Genomic DNA, 23,619 nt, shown 5'->3' on the forward strand with positions numbered 1-23,619 from the left:
ATAGAATCCCCATGTTCACCCCCATAAAATCTCCATGTTCACCCCATAGAATCCCCATGTTTATACACATGTTAAAAAAAACACATCACATACTCACCTCGGTTCCGAGCTGACTCTACGTTGGTAGTACACAGCTCATGCGATGACATGACGTCATCATGTCAGCTGTTTCACACTCTGATTGGCGGAGGAAGTGGCCGGAGGCCCCTCCTCCACCAATGCTGACTGCGGGAGACAGCAAGTGAGCGGGCAGGCAACGTTGCGTCCCGCGGACCTCAGATATTCCGCCCCATGGCTTTCTCAGTCTGTGGGCTGGACTGAAACAGCCAGAGGGCCGGATGTGGCCAGTGGGTCACATTTTGCCCAGGTCTGCTATATAGTCATCACTGTTAATAAGAAGGAATGAACGAATGTTCTCGGTGATACTCAGATATCACTCAAGCATCAGTGTGCTCGGCACTCAGCGAGCATTAGCTGGTGCTTGAATTTGAAACTCGAATCCACGCCTCGCATATTTGGCGCCTGTTACACAGCCAATAAGCATGCGAGGATTGCCAGTGCCGTAGCCATCTTGGTACAGTGATTGGCTAGCCATATGAAATAATCATAGGTTATAAAAGAACTGGTGACACGGTGCTAAGCCTACTGACACAATTTCACAGCTTATCAACAGTTTTTATTGGAGACAGAGTCCTTATACAGGACTATGTGACCACATGTGAAAGAATAAGAGTCCTCTAGCATTGATACTTGTGCTGATTCTGAACCATCATACTAAGAGCACTTGTAAGGGGTAAATCTGTGCTTTGCTGTTTATATCAGACTCATTCTGCATTTATCCTAGGGGGGACAGTTACAGGAGGAGGGAGAGTGGGAGAATACAGTCTCTGGGCAGCGCTTGAAGTTAACAATCCATTGCTAAAATTGACTATAATCTCATCCATTGTGTATTTTGTGCTTTGCGCTACATTTCTGTAGTATATATCACTAAAAAAAGTTGAAAATTTGTTATGAATTCAATTACTCATCAATGCAGTATTATATGCTCTGTGGTACATTTTGGTGGTATATAACAAAGAAGCATTGTAAAATTTTTCTGGATTAGAATGGAATGTAGAATGGATACAGTTTAACATGCTTAGTGGGCAAGAAAGATGGCAGAATCACACGACACTCTTGAAGGAGTGACCGCAGGGAAATTGAAACCAGACCAAGATGGTGAGATAGAGGAGGTGGCAGGAGCCTGTTGTCCAGAACCGTCTGCTTTCTAGAGGAGAAACCACCAAGGCGCAAACCCAGGCTGCCACCTTCACCGCTGGGGATCTTGCAGAGCCCGGATGGGAGAGCCAGGATTCAGGAACTGCTGAGTGGACTTCGGGGAGAGGCATGGAGGTGAGCCAGGACTAGGGCTGGAAAAATGCCCTTTAGCTGCAAAATACGAGAGTTGGCATCCCAGGTGCGGGCAGGTTGTTACACATGACCAACAGTGGAGCTCCATAGAGAGATTGGGACCCATCAACACATCTTGTTCAACCAGTGGACAGTTGAGACGGAACACTTGCCTGCAAGAGTAGAGTTGAGCGACTTTTACTTTTTATGGATCGAGTCGGGTTTTGCGAAACCCGACTTTGTCAAAAGTCGGGTCGGGTGAAATCGGCCGATTATTGTGAAAAGTCGGGGATCGGCCGAAACACGAAACCTAATGCAAGTCAATGGGGAATCAAAGTCGGCAGTGAGTGGAGGACAGGAAAATACCTACAGTGCCCATTTTAATGCCAAAAACATCATCATCTTGTTACTTAAGCTTGTCAATCTTAATTTACCTTATAATAGTAGTTAGTCATTGAAAATTGGGGGTCATTTGGCTAAAGTTGTGGGGGGTAGGCCTGGTTCAAGTTTTTCGTGGGCCCAGGAAATGCTGACTACGTCACGGCGGTGGAGCAGGGAGAGGTAAGTAATTAAACATTGCAAGTGCTGTGATCCTGAGCAAGCAGGGGGGGCACTCATTCGCATTGGCACTGGTACAGGGCCTCTCAAAGTACGGCGGTGTGTTTGACGGAGGGGGCGCCTCCCACCGGCAGAGACACTTTTGCGTACTATGAGGGGCCCTGTGCCAGTGACGTCGTCAACCCCCCACCTGATGAAGGAACCTGCACTTTCATCTGCACCTTCCTCTTTGTCCCCGTGTAAGGTGGTATAGTATGCGGGAAGGGGAACCTGATTTTCAGCAGGGTCAGATTCTGGCTGTGTAGAGTGCAAGGGGAATGTAGTTGTCTGGGTCAATGTACCATCAGACTCATCTAGCAGTGGCTGGGCAATGGGCAGGATGAGAAGGAAACACAGTTAGTAGGCCCAAATAATAAAGTAGGCTAAATGCAGTTCAAATGTGGTAACAGGACTAAACAGGCGGCATTGCTTTCTTCAGTGGAGGACAACTGTAATGAGTGGCAGACACAGTTAGTAGGCCCAAGTAATAAAGTGAGCCAAATGCAGTTCAAAATTGGTAACAGGAGTAAACAGGCGGCACTGCTTTGTTCAGTGGAGGAGAACAACAAGCAGTGGCAGACACTGTTAGTAGACCCAACCAAACAAGTAGGCCAAATGCAGTTTAATATACGAAACAGGATGAAAATTGAGGCTCAGCTTTGTTCAGTGGAGGAGAGAAGCAAGGAGCGGCAGACACCATTAGTAGGCCCAACCAAACAAGTAGGCCAAATGCAGTTTAACATTTGAAGCCGGAGTGAACTGGCGGGTCAGCTTTGTTCAGTGGAGGACAACTGTAATGGGAGGCAGACACAGTTAGTAGGCCTAAATAAGTAAGTAGGCTAAATGCAGTTCAAAATTGGTAACTGGAGTACACAGGCGGCATAGCTTTGTTCAATGGAGGACAGCTGTAATGAGTGGCGCAGACAGACTTAGTAGGCCTAAAATAAAAAAGTAGGCTAAAAGCAGTTCTAAATTGGTAACAGAAGTAAATAGGCGGCTTGGCTTTGTTCAGTGGAGGACAACTGTAATGAGTGGCTCAGACACAGTTTGTAGGCCCACAATAAAAAAGTAGGCTCAATGCAGTTCAAAATTGGTAACAGGAGTAAACAGGCGGCATAGCTAGGTACTGGGTGGGCTCCTCTGCTGTGTAGCAGACAGTGGTAGTAGGCGCAAAGTATTAACTGGTCAAAATGGAGGCCAGGGCCCCTGTATATTTTAACTATCATCTATCATTTCAACAAATTTGTATTGGCAGTGCCAATGAAGGATTTAACAGTACAGACTACACAGTGGTGGAGCAGGGAGAGGTAAGTATTGCAAGTGGTAAAGCACTGTTCGAGCTGGCAGGGAACACTCTCTCGTGGGCGGTGGTACTGGCCCAGGGCCCCTCATATTACGATGGTGTGTCTGACGTTGGGTGTGCACCACCACCGTCAGAGACACTTCATTGTACTATGAGGGACCCTGTGCCAGTGCCGTCGCCCAAAAGTGGGCACACCCACCTGTCCAGGCAAACGGCACTCGCACGGGTGCTTGCGCCAAGTGGGGGGAGTCAGACCATTTAGGGAGGTATAAAAATAGCCTATGCTGGACATTCAGCAGCTGCAAATGGAGGAATTGGAGCAGTCAGTAAGAGGAGGCCAAAAGCAAGACATTTTTCAGGCAAGCTACGTGTCAGCAGGGGAAGGTGGGGCAAAATAATTTGAAATCCATTATTGGTTCATTTTAATGAAGGTTAGATCATCAACATTTCGGGTAGCCAGATGAGTCCTTTTTTCGGTCAGTATTGAACCAGCAGAACTGAAGACTCTTTCTGATAGCACACTAGCAGCTGGGCAAGTGAGCTCCTGTAATGCATATTCTGCCAATTCAGGCCAGGTGTCTATTTTAGATGCTCAGTAATCAAAGGGGAATGACCTGTGAGGGAGAACATCGATAAGGGAGGAAAAATAGTTCGTAACCATATTGGACAAATGCTGTCTCCTGTCACTTTGAGCCCCTAATGTATCTAAACAGTAGAAACCCCCCACAAGTGACCACATATTGGAATCTAGACCCCCCAAGGAACTTATCTAGATGTGTTGTGAGAACTTTGAGCCCCCAAGTGTTTCACTACAGTTTATAACGCAGAGCCGTGAAAATAAAAATAAAAAATCCCCCAAAAATAATATTTTAGCCCGCAGTTTTTTATTTTCCCAATGGTAACAGGAGAAATTGGACCACAAAAGTTGTTGTCCAATTTGTCCTGAGTAAGCTGATACCTCATATGTAGGGGGGAACTACCGTTTTGGCGCATGGGAGGGCTCGGAAAGGAAGGAGCGCCATTTGGAATGCAGACTTAGATGGAATGGTCTGCAGGCGTCACATTGCGTTTGCAGAGCCCCTAATGTACCTAAACAGTAGAAACCCCCCACAAGTGACCCCATATTGGAAACTAGACCCCAAAGGAACTTATCTAGATGTATTGTGAGAACTTTGATCCCTCAAGTTTTTCAGTACAGTTTATAACGCAGAATCGTGAAAATAAAAAATCTTTTTTTCCCACAAAAATTATTTTTTAGCCCCCAGTTTTGTATTTTCCCAAGGGTAACAGGAGAAATTGGACCCCAAAGGTTGTTGTCCAATTTGTCCTCAGTATGCTGATACCCCATATGTTGGGGTAAACCCCTGTTTGGGCACACGGGAGAGCTGGGAAGGGAAGGAGCACTGTTTTACTTTTTCAACGCAGGATTGGCTTGCATTGAAATCGCCATGTCCCGTTTGGAGAGCCCCTTATGTGCCTAAACAGTGGAAACCCCCCAATTATAACTGAAACCCTAATCCAAACACACCCCTAACCCTAATCCCAATGGTAACCCTAACCACACCTCTAACCCAGACACACCCCTAACCCTAATCCCAACCCTATTCCCAACGGTAAATGTAATCCAAACCCTAACTTTAGCCCCAACCCTAACTGTAGCCTTAATCCTAGCCCCAACCCTAACCCTAGCCCTAACCCTAGCCCTAAACCTAGCCCTAACCCTAACCCTAGCCCTAACCCTAGCCCTAACCCTAACCCTAGCCCTAACCCTAGCCCTAACCCTAATCCTAGCCCTAATCCTAGCCCTAACCCTAGCCTTAACCCTAGCCCTAACCCTAGCCCTAACCCTAATGGGAAAATGGAAATAAATACATTTTTTTTAATTTTTTTATTTTTTCCTAACTAAGGGAGTGATGAAGGGGGTTTGATTTACTTTTATAGCCGTTTTTTTAGCGGATTTTTATGATTGGCAGCCGTCACACACTGAAAGACGCTTTTTATTGCAAAAAATATTTTTTGCGTTACCACATTTTGAGAGCTATAATTTTTCCATATTTGAGTCCACAGAGTCATGTGAGGTCTTGTTTTTTGCGGGACGAGTTGACGTTTTTATTGGTAACATTTTCGGGCACGTGACATTTTTTGATCGCTTTTTATTCCAATTTTTGTGAGGCAGAATGATCAAAAACCAGCTATTCATGAAATACTTTTGGAAGAGGCGTTTCTACCGTTCCGCGTTTGGTAAAATTGATAAAGCAGTTTTATTCTTCGGGTAAGTACGATTACAGCGATACCTCATTTATATCTTTTTTTATGTTTTTCTATTTTATAGAAAATAGAATTATTTTTGCATCGCTTTATTCTGAGGACAATAACATTTTTATTTTTTTGCTGATGATGCTGTATGGCAGCTCGTTTTTTGCAGGACAAGATGACGTTTTCAGTGGTGCCATGGTTATTTATATCTGTCTTTTTGCTCGCGTGTTATTCCACTTTTTGCTCGGCGGTATGATAATAAAGCATTGTTCTTTGCCTCGTTTTTTTTTTTCTTACAGTGTTTACTGAAAGGGTTAACTAGTGGGACAGTTTTATAGGTTGGGTCGTTACGGACGCGGCGATACTAAATATGTGTACTTTTATTGTTTTTTTTATTTAGATAAAGAAATGTATTTATGGGAATAATATATATTTTTTTCTTTATTTAGGAATTATTATTTTTTTTTTGCACATGTGGAAATTTAAAAAAAATCTTTTTTACTTTGTCCCAGGGGGGGACATCACAGATCGCTGATCTGACAGTTTGCACAGCACTCTGTCAGATCAGCGATCTGACTTGCAGCAGTGCAGGCTTACCAAGCGCCTGCTCTGAGCAGGCATTTGGTAAGCTATCTCCCTCCCTGCAGGGCCCGGATGCCGTGGCCATTTTGGATCAGGGCATTGCTGCAGGGAGGAAGGTAAGAGACCCTCGCAGCAACGCGATCACATCGCGTTGCTGTGGGGGTCTCAGGGAAGCCCGCAGGGAGCCCCCTCCCCGTGCGATGCTTCCCTGCACCACCGGCACACCGCGATCATGTTTGATGGCGGTGTGCCGGGGGTTTATGTGCCAGGAGCAGTCCGTGACCGCTCCTGGCACAAAGTGCCGGATGTCAGCTGCGATAGGCAGCTGACACCCGGCCGCGATCGGCCGCGCTCCCCCCGTGAGCGCGGCCGATCGCGTTGGACGTACTATTCCATCCGTGGGAATTAAGGCCCCCCCCATATGGACGGAATAGTACGTCCAATGACAGAAAGGGGTTAAATAGTTTGTGGAGATTTCTCTATGCCGATTTTTAAATTATTAATAAAGTTTTAAGTTAGACATATAGTTTTTAATTCTTCTACAGAAAAATTTGGTCCAAGCTATGGCACCAAGGTGTCTAACAGTGCATCATATTTGCTCAACTTGATATTTAGGGCTCACCTTGTTATGTGGATCAACTAAGCTCAGGTGCAGGTGGGCACATGAGTCTTGGATGGTGATATAGCAGCAGGAAAGTATGTATGGAGTGAATACTTGAAGCATTGGAAGCCATAGGCAAACAGAACATTGGAAAACAGTTATGGAGCAAGGACTTGAAGCAGGCTTAAGCAGACAATCATATTGGAGCATGCCAGGCCACTTGTAAAATATTGTGTGGACCACGGTAGAGGGCAGTGGCCAGGGGAGAAGATGATGAAGCCCTGCCAACGTGAGGCAGATGCTTAACACTTGATATTTGCTTTAAAACCAATAGAACATATTATCTTTAGACTTAAGCGGGTGTTGAAAATATAAGTTTGCCTTATTTTATGCGACATTGTGAAAAACTTATAGAGTAGCAATGTCCTCATTTATGAATCCTTATACATACAGAAGTAATACACATAAAAACAGCAATGTGTGAACCTGACAGAAAGTGGAAGTATCACTATACAATTATAAAAATGTGTCAATTACATTTGGCGTCTAGAAGATAACAGGAGCAATTCTTGACTGTTTCTGTAAATTACATTGAGTCCGCTGTACTAATGTTCGATGCCTCACTGAAACTCAACCAGTATGAAAAGGAACAAAGGACTCAGGATCAATTTTTTGTGATGGTGATCCTAGCAATCAAGCAGTTAAAACCAGTCCTATTGATTACTGGTAAAGGTATTTTGAGCAGAACTCTTTAAATCGCGTCTCCAGCTGGACCTGGATGAGAATTGTGCTTCATCATAAAAATGAGGCCCTTTGCTAACAATTGCAAAAAAAAAAAAGTTATTCAATTATTATAAATATTTGCCAAATCATATAAAAAAGAAAGAATTTACTTTGGGTTCACCTTCAACTTTATCTGTATCTATATCCAAAAACAATAAAATGTTAAAAAGAAAGCAACCTGATAAATGAGTTTGTCTGTCCTTGATTAATTTGAATCTCATTAATCCCTGCAGTGCAGTTACATCTCAGTACTTTTTCGTTTAATAAACTAATTGAGCCATTAATCTGACTCTATCACACAAAGGTCATAATTACTTGATGTATAATGTTGCATGAAGTATTTCAAAAGAACTATGCTAGTAACAGTAATATACGATTCTTGTATATTAGAATCTGAAACGTGTGGCAGAGACCTGGATGGATGAATTTGCAGAGTATATCTACCAGAGGAGACCTGAATACAGACACCTGAGTACTGGAGATCTCACGTCTCAAAAAGAACTTCGCAAACATCTCAAGTGTAAGGACTTCAAATGGTTTATGGCTCAAGTAGCATGGGACATTCCAAAATATTATCCACCAGTAGAACCTCCGCCTGCAGCATGGGGAGAGGTACATTTTTTACATTTTCATTTCTTATAATTCATATATAATATACAAGTATTTTCAATATCCTTATAAAATGTCTATGTGTTAGGGTGCAATCAGACGTCCATGCATATAGATGGATGTGAGATTCGACTGCAATGCACGGACTGGCCTTCCAACCCAAGTATAACAGCTTCATATATTTCTAAGAAGCTATCACACTCAGGTCAGAAGACCAGCGGCCAGTCTGTGCATTGCAGTCAGACCAATTTTTACAGACATTGGAATGCGTTACAGTTAGTAACACTATTCACAGTTAAAGGGCATCTGTCAGTAGGATCAGCCATGCTAAGCTGTCTATATGGGCATGCAGGTCATAGAAAGTTGAATAAAATGATACCTTAAAACTTGCAATACAATGTTCCATTCCTATGAAATCCATGTTTTTCTTAATATCTAAATGACCTGCTAAGATCTATGGGCCGAACACAGATCTCCCAGAAAATCTGCCTCCAGAACTTATTTTAAATGAAAGAGGGCATCGTCAGTGTGATATATGTAGATCAAGAGAGCAGATTGTCAGTCATTACATGTCTCACACTGGTAATGCTTCCTTTCATTTAAAATAAACTCTGGTGGCAAATTACAAATTATGATTAGATTATAATGTTGGGGGAACTGTAAGTGGCTGTTTATTTTTCTTGAAATTGTCACTGTGGTTTTATGTATGATTAGTGGAATTACATAGTAATAAATCAAATTTGTCCTCCAGAATAGGAGAAGATATCATAAAAATAATAATTCACATATATTCTTACTTGACAATATGACCTTGTTAAGGACTGGCGGAACGCACCAAGTATAAGAAGATATGAAACTAGGTGCGTTCGCAGTCCGAGGTCCACCGTGCAGGTAAAAACCCTGCTGCTAGTATAGACGGACTAAATGGCGGTACTATAAGAATACACACATGGGTTAACTTCACCCTGCGTGAAGGAAGCGACCCTGTTGCGTCACAGGACCGCGGTACCGCACATAGAGCGCAAGCAAGAAGTCAGCGAACACAACCCCAAGACTCAGGATTGAAGTCCGATTAGACCACTTGCTGGCACAACACCGCAACTGGGTGTGTAAGGTATCTATTATAATAATAAATAAAGGCACGAGAGTGCGTGCGGTGCCGCACTGACGGACGCCACTAACCACCCAGACTTGGGTAAGGAAAGCGCAGAGAAAGCGCACGGCGCCGTACTGGCGGACACAGCAACTGGACGCTGTGATGTGTGTTACGTGCAGATGGCTAGTCGGGCGCTAGATAGCTACCATCAACCGCGAGCAGTCAACAACACTAGGGAGGGATACTTAGGAGCTTTCATCCATCGACATACATCCATCTGCACACACATTATATCAAGACAATACTAGCGCATGGCCGTGCGGTCATGCGCAGTTTATATAGTTGCAGCACAGGAAGCTGCTACTGAAGTTTTGCCCTTTCAGGACCTTCCTGGAGGACCAATGGAATGTGCTGCAGTACCTGAGCATGTGACCCTCGATCTCCAATGGGAGATCTTGCCCTGGGCATGCTCAGTGTGTGCAAATAAGGACTTAGTCCCAGAGAAGCCCGCTCGCCGCAGATCAGTGCAGGGTACAACAGGAGAGCCAGAAAAGACAACAGTATCCCTTTGCACAGAATCAGTCCCAGCAAGACGCTGGGAGTGACGCCTCCGCTGAGCAGGCCCCACTGCGGCCGGTACAGAATGGGAGACCGCAGCAGACAGGGATCGAGATTCCCCCTGTGCAGCAGAGGAAACTCGACTCCTAACAGACCTATGCACAAAATCTAAACAAAATTTTAGAAACAGCCCCCCACCCAAAAATTTTGTCCAATAATATGTTCAAACAAATAAGTGGCAAACTAAGCATATAACAAATGTTACTTAGTGCAAAATACATATTATGTTATAAAATCTGAATTTAAGATGGAACATAAAAAGAAGTCAATACTTTCAAGTTTAGTAATAAAAATTAAAAAAGTAAAGAATATGGATTTGTATTCATCCAACCGCCATTTAAATATCAGACTATGGTCTAAAAAGCCTGACACTATGTAACAAACTGTCCATTGGTTATTGATTGGTAGTTGGTCTCTTAAAAATGAAATGGCTAATGTATGATCAATGATGCTACAATCAATAATCAGCCATTTAGGCCTACATTCACTATATCCTATATCTATTAGGCAGTAAGAAATAGTTGCTAATGTTACAAAAAACAATAGGCAATAAAGCATTGTCAGATCTTATTGAATTAAATGGAATGCACAGAAATGTACATTTTTAATATCTCAATAACTAGATAAACAATATAACACTTTAAGAAAAAAGAATCCCCTTGTTAGGTGTTGAGCTCCCACCTCTGCACAGAGGGAATTTCGAACCATCTCCAATGCGGTCTCCCATTCTTCTCCAGCCACAGTGGAGCCTGCTCAGTGGAGATGTCGGTCCCAGCATCTGGCTCAAGCTGATACTGTGCGACTGGTTTCTCCTGCTCTTCCAGGCTTTGCCTTTGTAGCCAGCACTGATCAGCAGCGAGCAGGTATTTCTGGGTCAAAGTCCTGCTTTTCCCATACTGAGCATGCCCACGGGACGACCTCCCATTGGAGGTCAGAGGTCACATGCTCAGGTCCTGTTGCGGCTCCTATTGGACCATCTGGAATGTCCCGTAGCACTGCTGCTGCAAAAGGTCCGCATGGCCCCTCGGCCATGTGCTAGTGTATACTTGAAAACGTGTGCGTGTAGATGTGTGACTGTCGCTCTTTAATCATCCCCCTTCCGAGTGTTGTTGACTGCTCGTGAATGGTGGATGCTTGCTATCTAGCACCTGACATTGCTACCTGCACCTAACACACGATACTGTGTCTGATCGCAGTGACCGCCAGTGCGGCGCCGTGCGCTAATAGAGCACTTTACTGACCCAAGTCTGGGTGGTTAGTGGTGTCCACCAGAGTGGCACTGCAGGAACTCTTGTGCATTTAATTATTGTTTCTGTTTAACTTTGACACCCCAGTAGTGGTGTCGAGAGCGAGCGGTCTAGAGGAACTCTTTCGCTGTGTCTTGGGATAGAGTTCTGTGACTCCTTGCTTGTGCTCTTTGCGCGATACTGTGGCCCTGTGAGGCAAAAGGGTTTGTTTCCTTCATGCCGGGTGAAGCTAACCCCTGTGTGTATCCACATAATACCACCATATAGTTCGCCATTACTCAGCAGCAGGTTCCATCTGTGCACGATGGACCCCGGGTTGTGAACGCACCTTATACCATCTTCCTAATTATTTGGTGCGTTCCGCTAGCCCTAACACCCCTTGCAGTAAACTAGTCACACGAGGTCTTAGCAGCGCCCAATGAAAAGTCCACTTCATTTTATGGTGGATTACATAGAGGACATTATAATGCATGATCATGCCAGGTCTTCTTTGTTTCTTTTTTTGCTCTTACGTTGCATCTATAAGCACTAACAATATATGAATGCATGTTCTCTAAACCAGCTAGTGTTTTTATTCTAAAAACGTATTTAGCCAACCAGGTAATTTATGTATGAGTATGAGAAACAGATTTCTATAGAGCTAAATACTAGAGATGGGTGGACATATGGATTTTCAAATCCGTCGGGTCGCTGAAAAGTTACAAAAAAGATTGGGTTCGGGTACCAGAACAGTACCCAGACCAAACACGAACCTGGACTCCATTCACTTGAATGAGGGGCCCAAACATCCAGTGTTTGCCTTGCTGTCATGTGCTTACTTCTTAAAGAAGACGATGGATTTGGTGGAATTAGGCATTAGGTGAGCATAACCGTGTTTGTTATTTTTAGATAAAAAGTAAAAGTGTGTTTTGTTTTATTACTAATAAAGGACTTTATTCTGTCTGTGTTTTGATTTACCATATAACTATAGGATTAGTAATGGATAGTTGTCTTGTAGATGCCTCTCCAATAGAGATGGGCAGAAACCAAGATGTTCGTGTGACCTCGGTGACATCCTCGCTAGCACCATGAGAGATTTTCTCACTGTGCTAGTGGGGATCTCACGGAGATCACAAGAGTTCAGCCCGGCTGGGAACGGAGCCTCAGTAACCATAGATTAACCTCAATAAGGTCACCTCCAGTCACTGAGACTGCTCTTGCAGCAATTCATTCCCCCAGTGGTTCTCAGCCTGGATGTTTGCATCTTGGCACCGTTCCAGTTTGAAAACAGTTTTTCCCCAGACATGGATTATGGTGTTGGACAGAACGACTGACAGGTATGGTACATTGCTGTTTCATTATTTTTGTTTTATTATAGGAGATTGAAGGCTTCAGTGGAATTAGGTGAGGTCGTAAGTATGGATTAATTGAGATTAATAAAGGAGTCTGTGTCATTTTTTCAGTTAAAGGACTTTATTCTGGCTGTGTCTGTATTTATAATACAACTATATGATTAGCAATGGATAGGTGTCTTAGAGATGCCTCTCCATTACTAAGCCATGGGCTTGATGTCACTTGACAATACAAAGATGACATCAACCCCACAAATATGAACCCCACTTGCCACCACTACAGGGCAAGTGGGAAGAGCAAGGCAAAGTGCCAGAATTGGTGCATCTAATAGATGTGCCTTTTCTAGGCAGATGCGGGCTGCTATTTTTAGGCTGGGGGCAATATCCATGGCCCCTTACCAGCCTTAGAATTCCAGCCCCCAGATGTCTACTTTAGCAAGGCTGGTTGTCAAAAATGGGGGAGACCCCATGATGGTTTTTTAAAGTATTTATTTAAATAATTAAAAAAACGGCATGAGGACCTCTCTATTCTGATAATCAGCCTTGTTGAAGCTGACAGCTGAGGGTTGAAACCCTAGATGTGAGTTTTTCCTGTCTTTTTATCAAAAATACAGGAGAACCCACACCATGTTTCTTTAAAGGGAACCTGTCACCCCCAAAATCGAAGGTGAGCTAAGCCCACTGGCATCAGGGGCTTATCTACAGCATTCTGGAATGCTGTAGATAAGCTCCTGATGTATCCTGAAAGATGAGAAAAAGAGGTTAGATTATACTCACCTGGGTGGGTGGTCCGATCAGATGGTGGTCGCAGTCCAGTCCGGCGCCTCCCATCTTCATCGGATGACGTCCTCTTCTTGCCTTCACGCTGCGGCTCTGGCGCAGATGTACTTTGTCTGCCCTGTTGAGGGCAGAGCAAAGTACTGCAGTGCACAGGCGCCGAGCCTTTCTGACCTTTCCCGCTGCCTGCACACTGCAGTACTTTGCTCTGCCTTCAATAGGGCAGACAAAGTACGCCTGCGCAGGAGCCGCAGCGTGAAGACAAGAAGAGGATGTCATCCTATGAAGATGGGAGGCCCCGGACCGGACAGCGACACCCATCGGACCGGACCACAGCGGGACCGCCCTGGGTGAGTATAATATAACCTCTTTTTCTCATCTTTCAGGATACATCGGGGGCTTATCTACAGCTTTACTGTAGATAAGCACCTAATACTGATGGGCTTAGCTCACCTTCTATTTTGGGGGTGACAGGTTCCCTTTAAAATTATTTATTTACAGTGCAGGTGCCGGCTAAAGAATACACCTCTAAGGCGGCCAGGGTGGAAGTTGTGGCAACTGGCTATTCTGTTCCCACACCCTGGCACCCCACAGATAAAATACAGTGTACCTTCTGCTACATGTGCAGCGTGTGCAGCAGTACACTTACATTCACTGCCAGGGTCCTCTCCAGTTCTGTAACTCCAAACTCCCAAACTCCAAAAAACATCTCAGAGTCACAGTTCTTTTCCAACAGTTTAACTTTACTATTCAGCGGGACATTTAACATACTGGCAGCACAGGTTATGCAAAAAGACTTCTTCCGATCTTTCCCTGCCGTCCTGGCAGCCTCTATCCTTTCTATCAGCTCTGTTTCCTTTCCTCCAGCAATCCCTGCCATATCACTAGACAATTCATTTCCCATCTATTCCTTCAGTGTCACCCTCTCCCTGCCAGCCCCTCATCCAGTTCCAATAGGGAAAGGTGCCAGAAATGCCATCTTATCTACTCCCACCTGGTCATAGAACCCGGATCCTTCTTGGGATGGTCCTTCTTAGCTGGTGCCCTACTGCACAATCCCCCACCTGGAGCCTGTGAACCATCTGCTTCACTGTTCTTCACACCTCTCCCTGGTTAAGGCTGCCCAGGCTCTTCTGCCTATACAGGAAGTGCCTCTCCTACATCCCTATGGCTCTTCCCTGCCCTGCTCTAACTCCTTCCGATGGTCAAACACCCCATGCTAACTGTACCTAACTGACACTCATAGTCTATTTTATCCTATTCCTTATCTCTATGATGACCCCCTCTATTCTAATCTCCCTAGGGTCCTATACAACCTAAGATCCTATCCTAGCCCTAATTCTATACAGAACACATATTATTATTATTTATATAGCACCATTAATTCGATGGTGCTGTACATGAGAAAAGGCAGCACGGTGGCTCAGTGGTTAGCACTGCAGCCTTGCAGTGCTGGAGTCCTTGGTTCACATCCCACCAAGGACAACATCTGCAAGGAGTTTGTATGTTCTCCCTGTTTTTGTGTGGGTTTCCTCTGGGTTCTCTAGCTTCCTCCCACGTTCCAAAGACATACTGATAGATACTGAATATAGATTTTGAGCCCCATTGGGGACAGCGATGATAATGTGTGCAAAACTGTAAAGAGCTGCGGAATATGTTAGCACTATATAAAGATTATTATTTATTATTAGTAAAGGTGTTACATACAGAGTTATCGATATTGTTTACATAAACTAATTTACAATGACAGACTGGTACAGAGGGGAGAGGACCCTGTCCTTGTAGACTTACATTCTACGGGATAATGGGGAAGAGACAGAAGGTCAGGGGTGCAGCAGCTCTGGTGGTGGTGAGGAGGCAGCTCGGGGGGGGGGGGGTAGTGAGGCGGCAGAATTCTTATTGCAGGCTGTAGTCTTTCCTGAAGACATGTTTTTTCAGGTTCCGTCTGAAAGATCCGAGGGTGGTGGATAATCGGACGTGTTAAGGCATGGAGTTCCAGAGGAATGGGGAGATTCGGTAGAAATCTTGGAGGCGGTTGTGTGAGGAATGAATAAGTGTGGAGGAGAGATGGAGGTCTTGGGTGGATCGAAGATTACGTGAGGGAAGATATTGGGAGATTGGTTCAGAGATATAGGGAGGGGGCAGGTTGTGGATGGCTTTGTAGGTCAGTGTTAGTAGTTTGAACTGGATTTGTTGGGGAATTGGGAGCCAGTGGAGGGATTTCCAGAGGGGAGAAACGGGAGTAGCAAGGAGAGAGTTGGATTAGCTGGGCAGCAAAGTTGAGGACAGACTGGAATGGTGCAAGAAAGTTAGCGGGGAGGCCACAGAGGAGGGTGTTGCAGTAATCGAGGCAGGAGATAATGAGAGCATGCACAAGAGTTTTAGAAGATTGAGGACTGAGGAAGAGACTGATTCTGGCAATATATTTAAGTTGGAGGCGACAGGAGGTGGCAAGAGTTTGGACATATGTTTTGATGGACAGTGCAGAGTCGAGAGTTACTCGAGGCAGGAGATTTCAGGTGTGGGAGAGAGCGTGATGCCATTTACCATAATAGATATATCGGGTAGGGGAGATACGTGAGATGGAGGAAAGATGATGAGCTCGGTTTTGTCTACATTGAGTTTTAGGAAATGAGAGGTGAAGAAGGATGATATGGCTAATAGACACTCCGGGATTCTGGACAGCAGAGAGGTGACATTATTAAAGATATCCACATTACAGTACATGACACATTTACATTAATGAACATCAAGGTGCCGCACATGATATATGTGTGCAGTATCCAAGGGAGGGAAGGCACGTTAACAAATATGGGTCACCTCCTTACATACCCATCAGCTGCTCCTGGTCTCTCTGTTATTAGAAGCAGCAGATGTTGGATGAGGGGAGCTGTAGACCCATCCGCTGACATCAGTGACCAGAGGTAAACTTTATACCTCCGATCGCAGCTGAGCGCTCATGCTGTCTTTTGACAGCATGGGAACCGCGGCTCTCTGACGGACAGGGATGATTTAATCGCCAATCAGAACTGGCGTTTGCCATGCTGTAATGCTGTCAGTAACATGGATCTCCTGATGAAGGCTGTATTAAGTGTCCGTGCCCAAACATTAGGTGTTCGGTGCGGACGTTGAACTTTAGTGTTCGGGTTTTCCCATCTCTATTAATTACCCATATACTCTATGGTTTGGAGGAAAATACTGATAATTATTAGTGGTGAGTGAACGTGCTTGGATAATATCTTATCTGAGCATGCTCGGGCGTTATGAGCAACTTTGCTCATCACTTATAATTATATTTAATCCATTCATAGACTACAGTCAATATTGACTGGCAACATTCAATCACATTTCTAAAATTAAAATTATTGGATTTTTTATGCATTTGGACAGGCATTTTATGTCTGCTCATAGGCAGTGATTATTAATGTTCTCTGTAAGTGCACTAATATCATGTGCAAGAACAATATAAGATATGGTTTTGTTTTATAAATAGCTGAAAGAAAATAAAAGTGAACAAGCTGCAAGAGAAACCGCTGAGTTCATTTTCTAAGATGGTTTATTTTATTCCTAGGCTGGCAGTTTTCCCAGTCTCGTAACTTTCTAATAGAAGCATAACATGTTTTATACATACCAATCGAGTGTGATTAAGTACGCTACATTGCTGCTGTGTAACTGCCTACACAACAGTCATATAAAAAGAGTAACAATAGGAAAAGAAAGGTTCTTGAATCTAAATGACTTGTGTTAACTGCCCCTGAGCTGACTATTAGATAGACATTCATATTTCTTAACACTTGTTTCACACTTATTATAACTAATAGTGTGATGAAAGATGATCTGTGTATCTTTTCTTTCTTCCAGTAGCACCCCGGAAGTTAATATATGGTACTGCATATTAGCACCAGAGTTTATTTTTTTTACATTACATTGCCTTCATACATGGCAGCATGAGTTATTTGTAAGACTTTAAAATATGCATATGTTGATGATTTTTATGGATTGTGGAGCTTTGTGTTAAAACCCATATTGTCTACTGTATCGTTAGTTATATCAGGCCAAAGTCTATAGAATACATTGAGAATATCTAAAACTAGACTTAGGTGAATTTATGCAAGTGGAGTTGAATGCTAATTGAATTTTACAAAAGTCTGTGTTCTCCAAAATCCTGATTTTTTTCTTAACTCCCTGTGCAAGATAGCAGCCAGATGGCCACCATTTTCCTGAACTGTGGAGAGCTAGAGAAAAGTTAAGAAGAAAATAAAAGAACTAATACTACTGTTTACCTCCTGGCCAGCTCTCCTGCATGCCCTCCCCCTCTTCACTGCCTTTTCTTATCGCTACCAAGCACTGTTACCCAGAGTCTCTTCACACTAAGCCTGGATGATTCTGCGCATGCACATCATCATCGGGAAGTGTGCTGTGACCTTATGACGGGCACTTTAGAACATTGATTTTGTAATCACCAGGTCCTGAAAGTCCCCGCATATTCACAGGTTTGTCTTGGGCCTAGTCACAGCTATACGTCCCATCCCAGGGTTTTTACACATGGCAGCAAGGAGGTCACATAGACCATATGGGAGACAGTGAACAGCAGAGGTGAGCAGTGAGTATTAGTTGTTGTTGACCAATTTGGACTGAAACACTTTAGCAGGCTGCGCTGCTGTAGTTGAGAATCCATAGGATCAAGATGAGCTAAACTGTTTTTATTTCCACAAAAATCCTTAAACTCATCTTGGTCATAAGGATTCTTTAGTACAGCAGCGCAGCCTGAAATCGCTTTATAATCCAAGTTGTTCAAGTATCCTGCAGGCGATCGTCCCCCAGCCATGAGGCAGCAGCAGCTAATACATCAGGTGTTCACAGGAGTTGAGGAGTTGTACATGTACACACTATGCTCAGCTGAGGACCATCCTTTAACTTTCTCTTGCAGCTAAGAGATTATCACACGATGGTCTTGTGCGCTTTTGTTCCTCTACAGTTTTTGTACAATAAGTTGGTGTTTCTCTTTTAAATATCTTACATTTATTTTGTTTTGGGGTCTCTGCAGATACCAAAGCCTAATATGGAACATTCAATTTAATTTGCTGCAAATCAAATTTCCCATGTGAAATCAGTCAGATTTTACATATTTGACTTTTATCTGATTGAATCATCTCTAACTAAAACATTTTATTGACTTTATATTTGGATCTTTTTCTTTAGGTAGAAGTTATGGCATTGCTATGTTTTTTTTCTTCATGAGCATTAGATATATCGAACTTCAAACTTAGATCCATCATGGTGTGGAAATGCTTAGAAGTAACAGATAAACTTCTGGAGCTGAAGCATGTTGTTAGGACTGGCGGAACGCACCAAGAAAGATGATACAGATGCGTTCGCAGTCCGGGGTCCACCGTGCAGGTGAAAACCTGCTGCTAGTAAATACAGGCTATATGGCGGTACACTAAAGTATATACACGTGGGTTCAACCTCACCCAGCGTGAAGGGAGCAATCCTGTTGCGTCACAGGATCGCGGTACCGCACCTAAAGCGCGAGCGAGTAGTCAGCGTACTTAACCCCAACTGGGATTGAAGTCCGATTAGACCCTCGCTGGCACTACACCGCAACTGGGTGTGTAAGGTAACTAAATATAAATATATGAATGCACAGGAGTGCGAGCAATGCCGCACTGACGGACGCCACCAACCACACTGGCTTGGGTATGGAAAGCGCAAGGCAAGCGCACGGCGCCGTATAGGCGGACACAGCAAGAGGACGCTGCAATGTCTGTTTCGTGCTGTTGGATAAGTCGGGCGCTAGATTAGCAAACATACACCTCCCGCGAACAGACATTCAATAGGGAGGGTTATTTAAAGAGCGACTTTCACTCACAACACACACACATATTTACAAGACAATACTAGCGCATGGTCGTGCGGTCATGCGCAGTTTATATAGTTGCAGCACAGGAAGTGGCTACAGAACTTTTGCCCTTCCAAGACCTGCCAAAAGGACCAATGGGATGTGCTGCAGCACCTGAGCATGTGACCCTCGATCTCCAACAGGAGAACTTGCCCTGGGCATGCTCAGTGCGTGCAAACAAGGACTTAGATCCAGAAACGTCCACTCGCCGCTGCCCAGCACTGGCCTTAATGGCAGAAGCAGGAAAAGCAGCAGCAACTCTTCGCACAGAGTCAGACTGAGCGAGACGCTGGGATCGACGTCCCTGCTGAGCAGACTCCACTGCGGCTGGAGGAGAATGGGAGACCGCAGTGGAGACGGATCGAGATTCCCCCTGTGCAGCAGAGGAAACTCGACTCCTAACATTATCCCCCCTCCTAGGGCCCCCCCCTCCTTGGGCCTCGCTACGTTCGAAGGCAGCAATGAGCTGCGGAGCCCGAATGTGCTCAACAGGCTCCCAGGACCTGTCCTCGGGACCATAACCCTTCCAGTCCACCAAATAAAATTTTTTACCACGCACCACCTTGCACCCCAAAATAGCGTTCACCTCATAATCGTCCGTAGACGAACCCGATGTCCCAGCAGATGACTCGGAGAACCGGGACATATACACGGGTTTCAAGAGGGACACATGAAAGGTGTCGGTGATACCCAGGTGTGGCGGAAGGGCCAAACGATAGACCACAGGATTAACCTGCTCGAGGACCTTGAATGGGCCCAAGTAGCGAGGAGCAAATTTAGTGGACTCAACTCGCAGCCTGATGTTACGGGCGGAGAGCCACACCAAGTCGCCAGGAGCAAAGGTCGGAGCGGGGCGCCGATGAGCATCGGCGGAGGACCTCATTCTCTCCTTAGAGGCCTGAATGGCATCCTGAGTGCGGTCCCAAATATCCCGTGCCTCCACAGCCCAGTCTGCCACCCTGGAATCGGCGGAAGACACGGGCATAGGCACAGGTACCCGTGGATGCTGACCATAGTTGAGGAGGAATGGGGTTTGTCCAGTGGAGTCGGCTACGGCGTTGTTCAGTGCAAACTCTGCCCATGATAGCAAGGATGCCCAGTCATCCTGCCTGGCTGAAACAAAATGTCGCAGGTATGTGACCAAGGTCTGGTTGGCCCTCTCTACCAACCCATTCGTCTCGGGATGATAAGCGGACGAGAGATTCAACTCAATACTGAGAAGACGACAGAGCTCTCTCCAGAACCGAGATGCAAACTGGGGACCCCGGTCACTGACAATTTTGTCTGGCATACCATGCAGGCGGAAGATATGTCTAATGAACAACGCTGCCAAGGCCCGTGCAGAAGGTAACCGTGGTAGCGGCACCAAATGCACCATTTTTGAGAAATGATCGGTGATGACCCAAATGATGGTACAGCCGCGAGACTTGGGCAAACCCACAACAAAGTCCATCCCGACCATCTCCCAGGGCCTATCTGCCACCGGCAGGGGATAGAGCAAACCAGCTGGCCTTTGACGCGGAGATTTATTTTTGGCGCAGGAGACACACGCCAGAACATAATCCCTGACATCCCGGACCATATGCGGCCACCAGTACGTCCTCGCCAGTAGCTCAGATGTCCTCTTTGTCCCAAAGTGTCCACCCACCCTGGACGAATGAGCCCAAGAGAGAACCTCCGGTCGCAAATTAATGGGCACAAAAGTCTTGCCCGGAGGCACAGACTCTAGCGAAACCGGCGCCACGGTTCTCAGGCTCTCGGAAGGGACAATAAGCCGAGGCTCCTCTTCCTCCTCCTCAGTTGACATAAGGGAGCGAGAGAGAGCGTCAGCACGGATATTCTTCTCCCCGGCGAGATAATGAAGAGAAAAGTGGAACCGGGAGAAGAACAGGGACCATCTGGCCTGGCGAGAATTTAGCCGCTGAGCTGTCTGCAAATAGACCAAATTTTTGTGGTCCGTGTAAACTTGGAAGGGAAACCGCGCACCTTCCAGAAGGTGTCTCCACTCCGAAAAGGCCAACTTCATTGCTAGCAACTCCCTGTCCCCGATGGAGTAGTTCCTCTCCGCTGGCGTGAAGGTCAGAGAGAAGAAGAAGCATGGATGCTTCCGACCTTGAGCATCCTTTTGGTAGAGGACTGCTCCAGCACCAACGGACGAGGCATCCACCTCCATTAGGAAAGGCTTATCCACATCGGGACGATGTAAGATGGGAGCGCTAGCAAAGTGGGACTTAATAAAAGTGAAGGCCTTGGAGACCTCTTCCGACCACAATTTGGGGTTCGCTCCCTTCTTGGTGAGGGCTACCAAGGGAGCCACCAGAGTTGAGAAGTGGGGAATGAACTGGAAGTAATAGTTTATGAACCCCATAAAGCGCTGCACCGCTTTAAGAGAATGGGGTTCTTGCCAGTCCATCACAGCCTGTAGTTTGGCAGGATCCATAGCCAATCCCTGGGCGGAGATGATATAGCCCAGGAAAGGTAAGGACTCCTGCTCAAACACACACTTCTCCAACTTCGCATAAAGAGAGTTTGCCCATAGGAGGTCGAAGACTTTGCCAACATCTCTCCGGTGGGAGTCAATATCAGGAGAAAAGATGAGAATATCATCCAGATAGACTACCACCGAGGTGGAAAGCATATCCCGGAAGATGTCGTTGACAAAGTCTTGGAAAACGGCAGGTGCATTACAGAGCCCGAAGGGCATCACCAGATACTCATAGTGCCCATCTCTGGTGTTAAATGCCGTTTTCCACTCGTCCCCCTCACGGATGCGAATCAGATTATAAGCACCCCGCAGATCTAGTTTAGTAAACACTCTAGCTCCCCGAAGCCTATCGAAAAGCTCAGATATCAACGGCAAAGGGTACTTGTTCTTAACTGTGATAGCATTAAGACCCCTGTAGTCTATGCATGGACGTAGTTCTCCATTCTTCTTCTGCACGAAAAAGAACCCTGCCCCAGCAGGTGACACTGACTTCCTGATGAACCCTCTTGCCAGATTCTCTTGTATGTACTGAGACATTGCCTCCGTTTCCGGGAGAGATAATGGATAGACTCGACCCCGGGGAGGCTCAGCACCAGGCAAGAGATCAATAGGACAGTCATAGGGGCGATGGGGCGGAAGAGTCTCCGCTGCCTTTTTGGAGAACACGTCTGCATAAGACCAATATTGCTTGGGGAGAGAGGAGAGATCTGCGGGTACCTCTGTAGTAGTAACCTGAACGCACTCTCGATGACACCTGTTCCCACAAGATTCACCCCATCCCAGAATTCTGCCTGAGGACCACTCGATGTGAGGAGAGTGGTACCGTAACCAAGGTATCCCCAAGAGAACCTCATCAATTCCCTCAGGAATGACGAGTAGAGATATAATCTCCTGATGAGATGGTGACATGGACAGAGTGAAAGGGATAGTTTGATGTGTAATCTGTGTGGGCAGTGTCGACCCATTCACCACTCGTACCGTTACTGGTTGAGATAGCATGACCAGAGGAATTGCGTGACGTTGGGCGAACGCTGAAGACATAAAATTGCCCTCCACCCCAGAATCCACGCAGAGTTCCACCGAGTGAGAGGATGAGCCCAATGTTATTGTCCCCTTAAAGGACAATTTGGAGGCAAACGTCGCCGTGTCTAGTGCACCTCCACCAACTACCACTAGACGCTGACGTTTCCTCGACCGCTGGAGACATCTGGAGGCAAGATGTCCAGACTGTTGGCAAAGATGACATATCTGGAGTGCACGAGCGGTCCGGGACTTAGATCCTGCTCGAGACTCTACCACAGGCTCATGGGGCTCAGGAGCCTGGTCTGGAGATTCCAAAGGTTTGGCGAAGGTGGGAGCCAGCCGAAACCTCTGCCTACACTGGGCTCACTCTAACCTCCGCTCGTGAAAACGGAGATCAATTCGAGTGGATAGAGTTATTAATTCCTCCAGTGTGGCGGGAATCTCCCTAGTGGCCAGGGCGTCCTTAACGTGGTCAGCCAGCCCCCTCCAAAATATTGGAATGAGGGCTTTATCCGACCACTCCAGCTCAGATGCTAAGGTGCGGAAGTGGACGGCAAAATGACTGACCAAGGACGAGCCCTGAGTCAATGCCAACAATTGGAGCGCCGTATCATGGGTGACACGAGGTCCCAAAAAGACCTGTTTCAGAGTGCTCAGAAACAACGGAGCACTCTGCACCACATGATCGCTACGCTCCCATAGCGGCGTAGCCCACTGCAACGCTCTTTCCGACAGAAGAGACACTATAAATCCCACCTTAGCCCGCTCTGTAGGGAAACGAGAGGCCAGAAGCTCGAGATGGATAGAGCACTGACTCACGAAACCCCTACAAGACTTACTGTCACCAGAGAATTTCTCTGGAAGCGGGAGGCGAGTTAGAGTCGGGACAGGAGCGGCAGTGGACAAGGTGGCTGCAGCAACACTAGCAGCCTGTACAGCGACAGCAGTGACATCCACAGCTGAGGTTGAATGCTCAAGAGCCGCCAACCTTCCCTCCACCTGCTGGATGTACCGCTGTGA

At 45.8% G+C, this 23,619-nt stretch overlaps 1 protein-coding gene across 1 annotated transcript in view; it reads left to right on the forward strand.

Moving 5' to 3' along the window:
• GALNTL6 (polypeptide N-acetylgalactosaminyltransferase like 6) overlaps nucleotides 1-23,619 on the forward strand; it is a 3,161,254-nt gene that overhangs the window by 2,904,596 nt on the left and 233,039 nt on the right. The window contains exon 9 of the mRNA XM_069744235.1: nucleotides 7,902-8,123. Coding sequence (XP_069600336.1) covers nucleotides 7,902-8,123 — 222 coding nt within the window. The remainder of the gene's footprint in view (nucleotides 1-7,901; nucleotides 8,124-23,619) is intronic.

The sequence above is a fragment of the Ranitomeya imitator genome, chromosome 1 (genome assembly GCF_032444005.1).
Source record: "Ranitomeya imitator isolate aRanImi1 chromosome 1, aRanImi1.pri, whole genome shotgun sequence".
Lineage (NCBI taxonomy): Eukaryota > Metazoa > Chordata > Amphibia > Anura > Dendrobatidae > Ranitomeya > Ranitomeya imitator.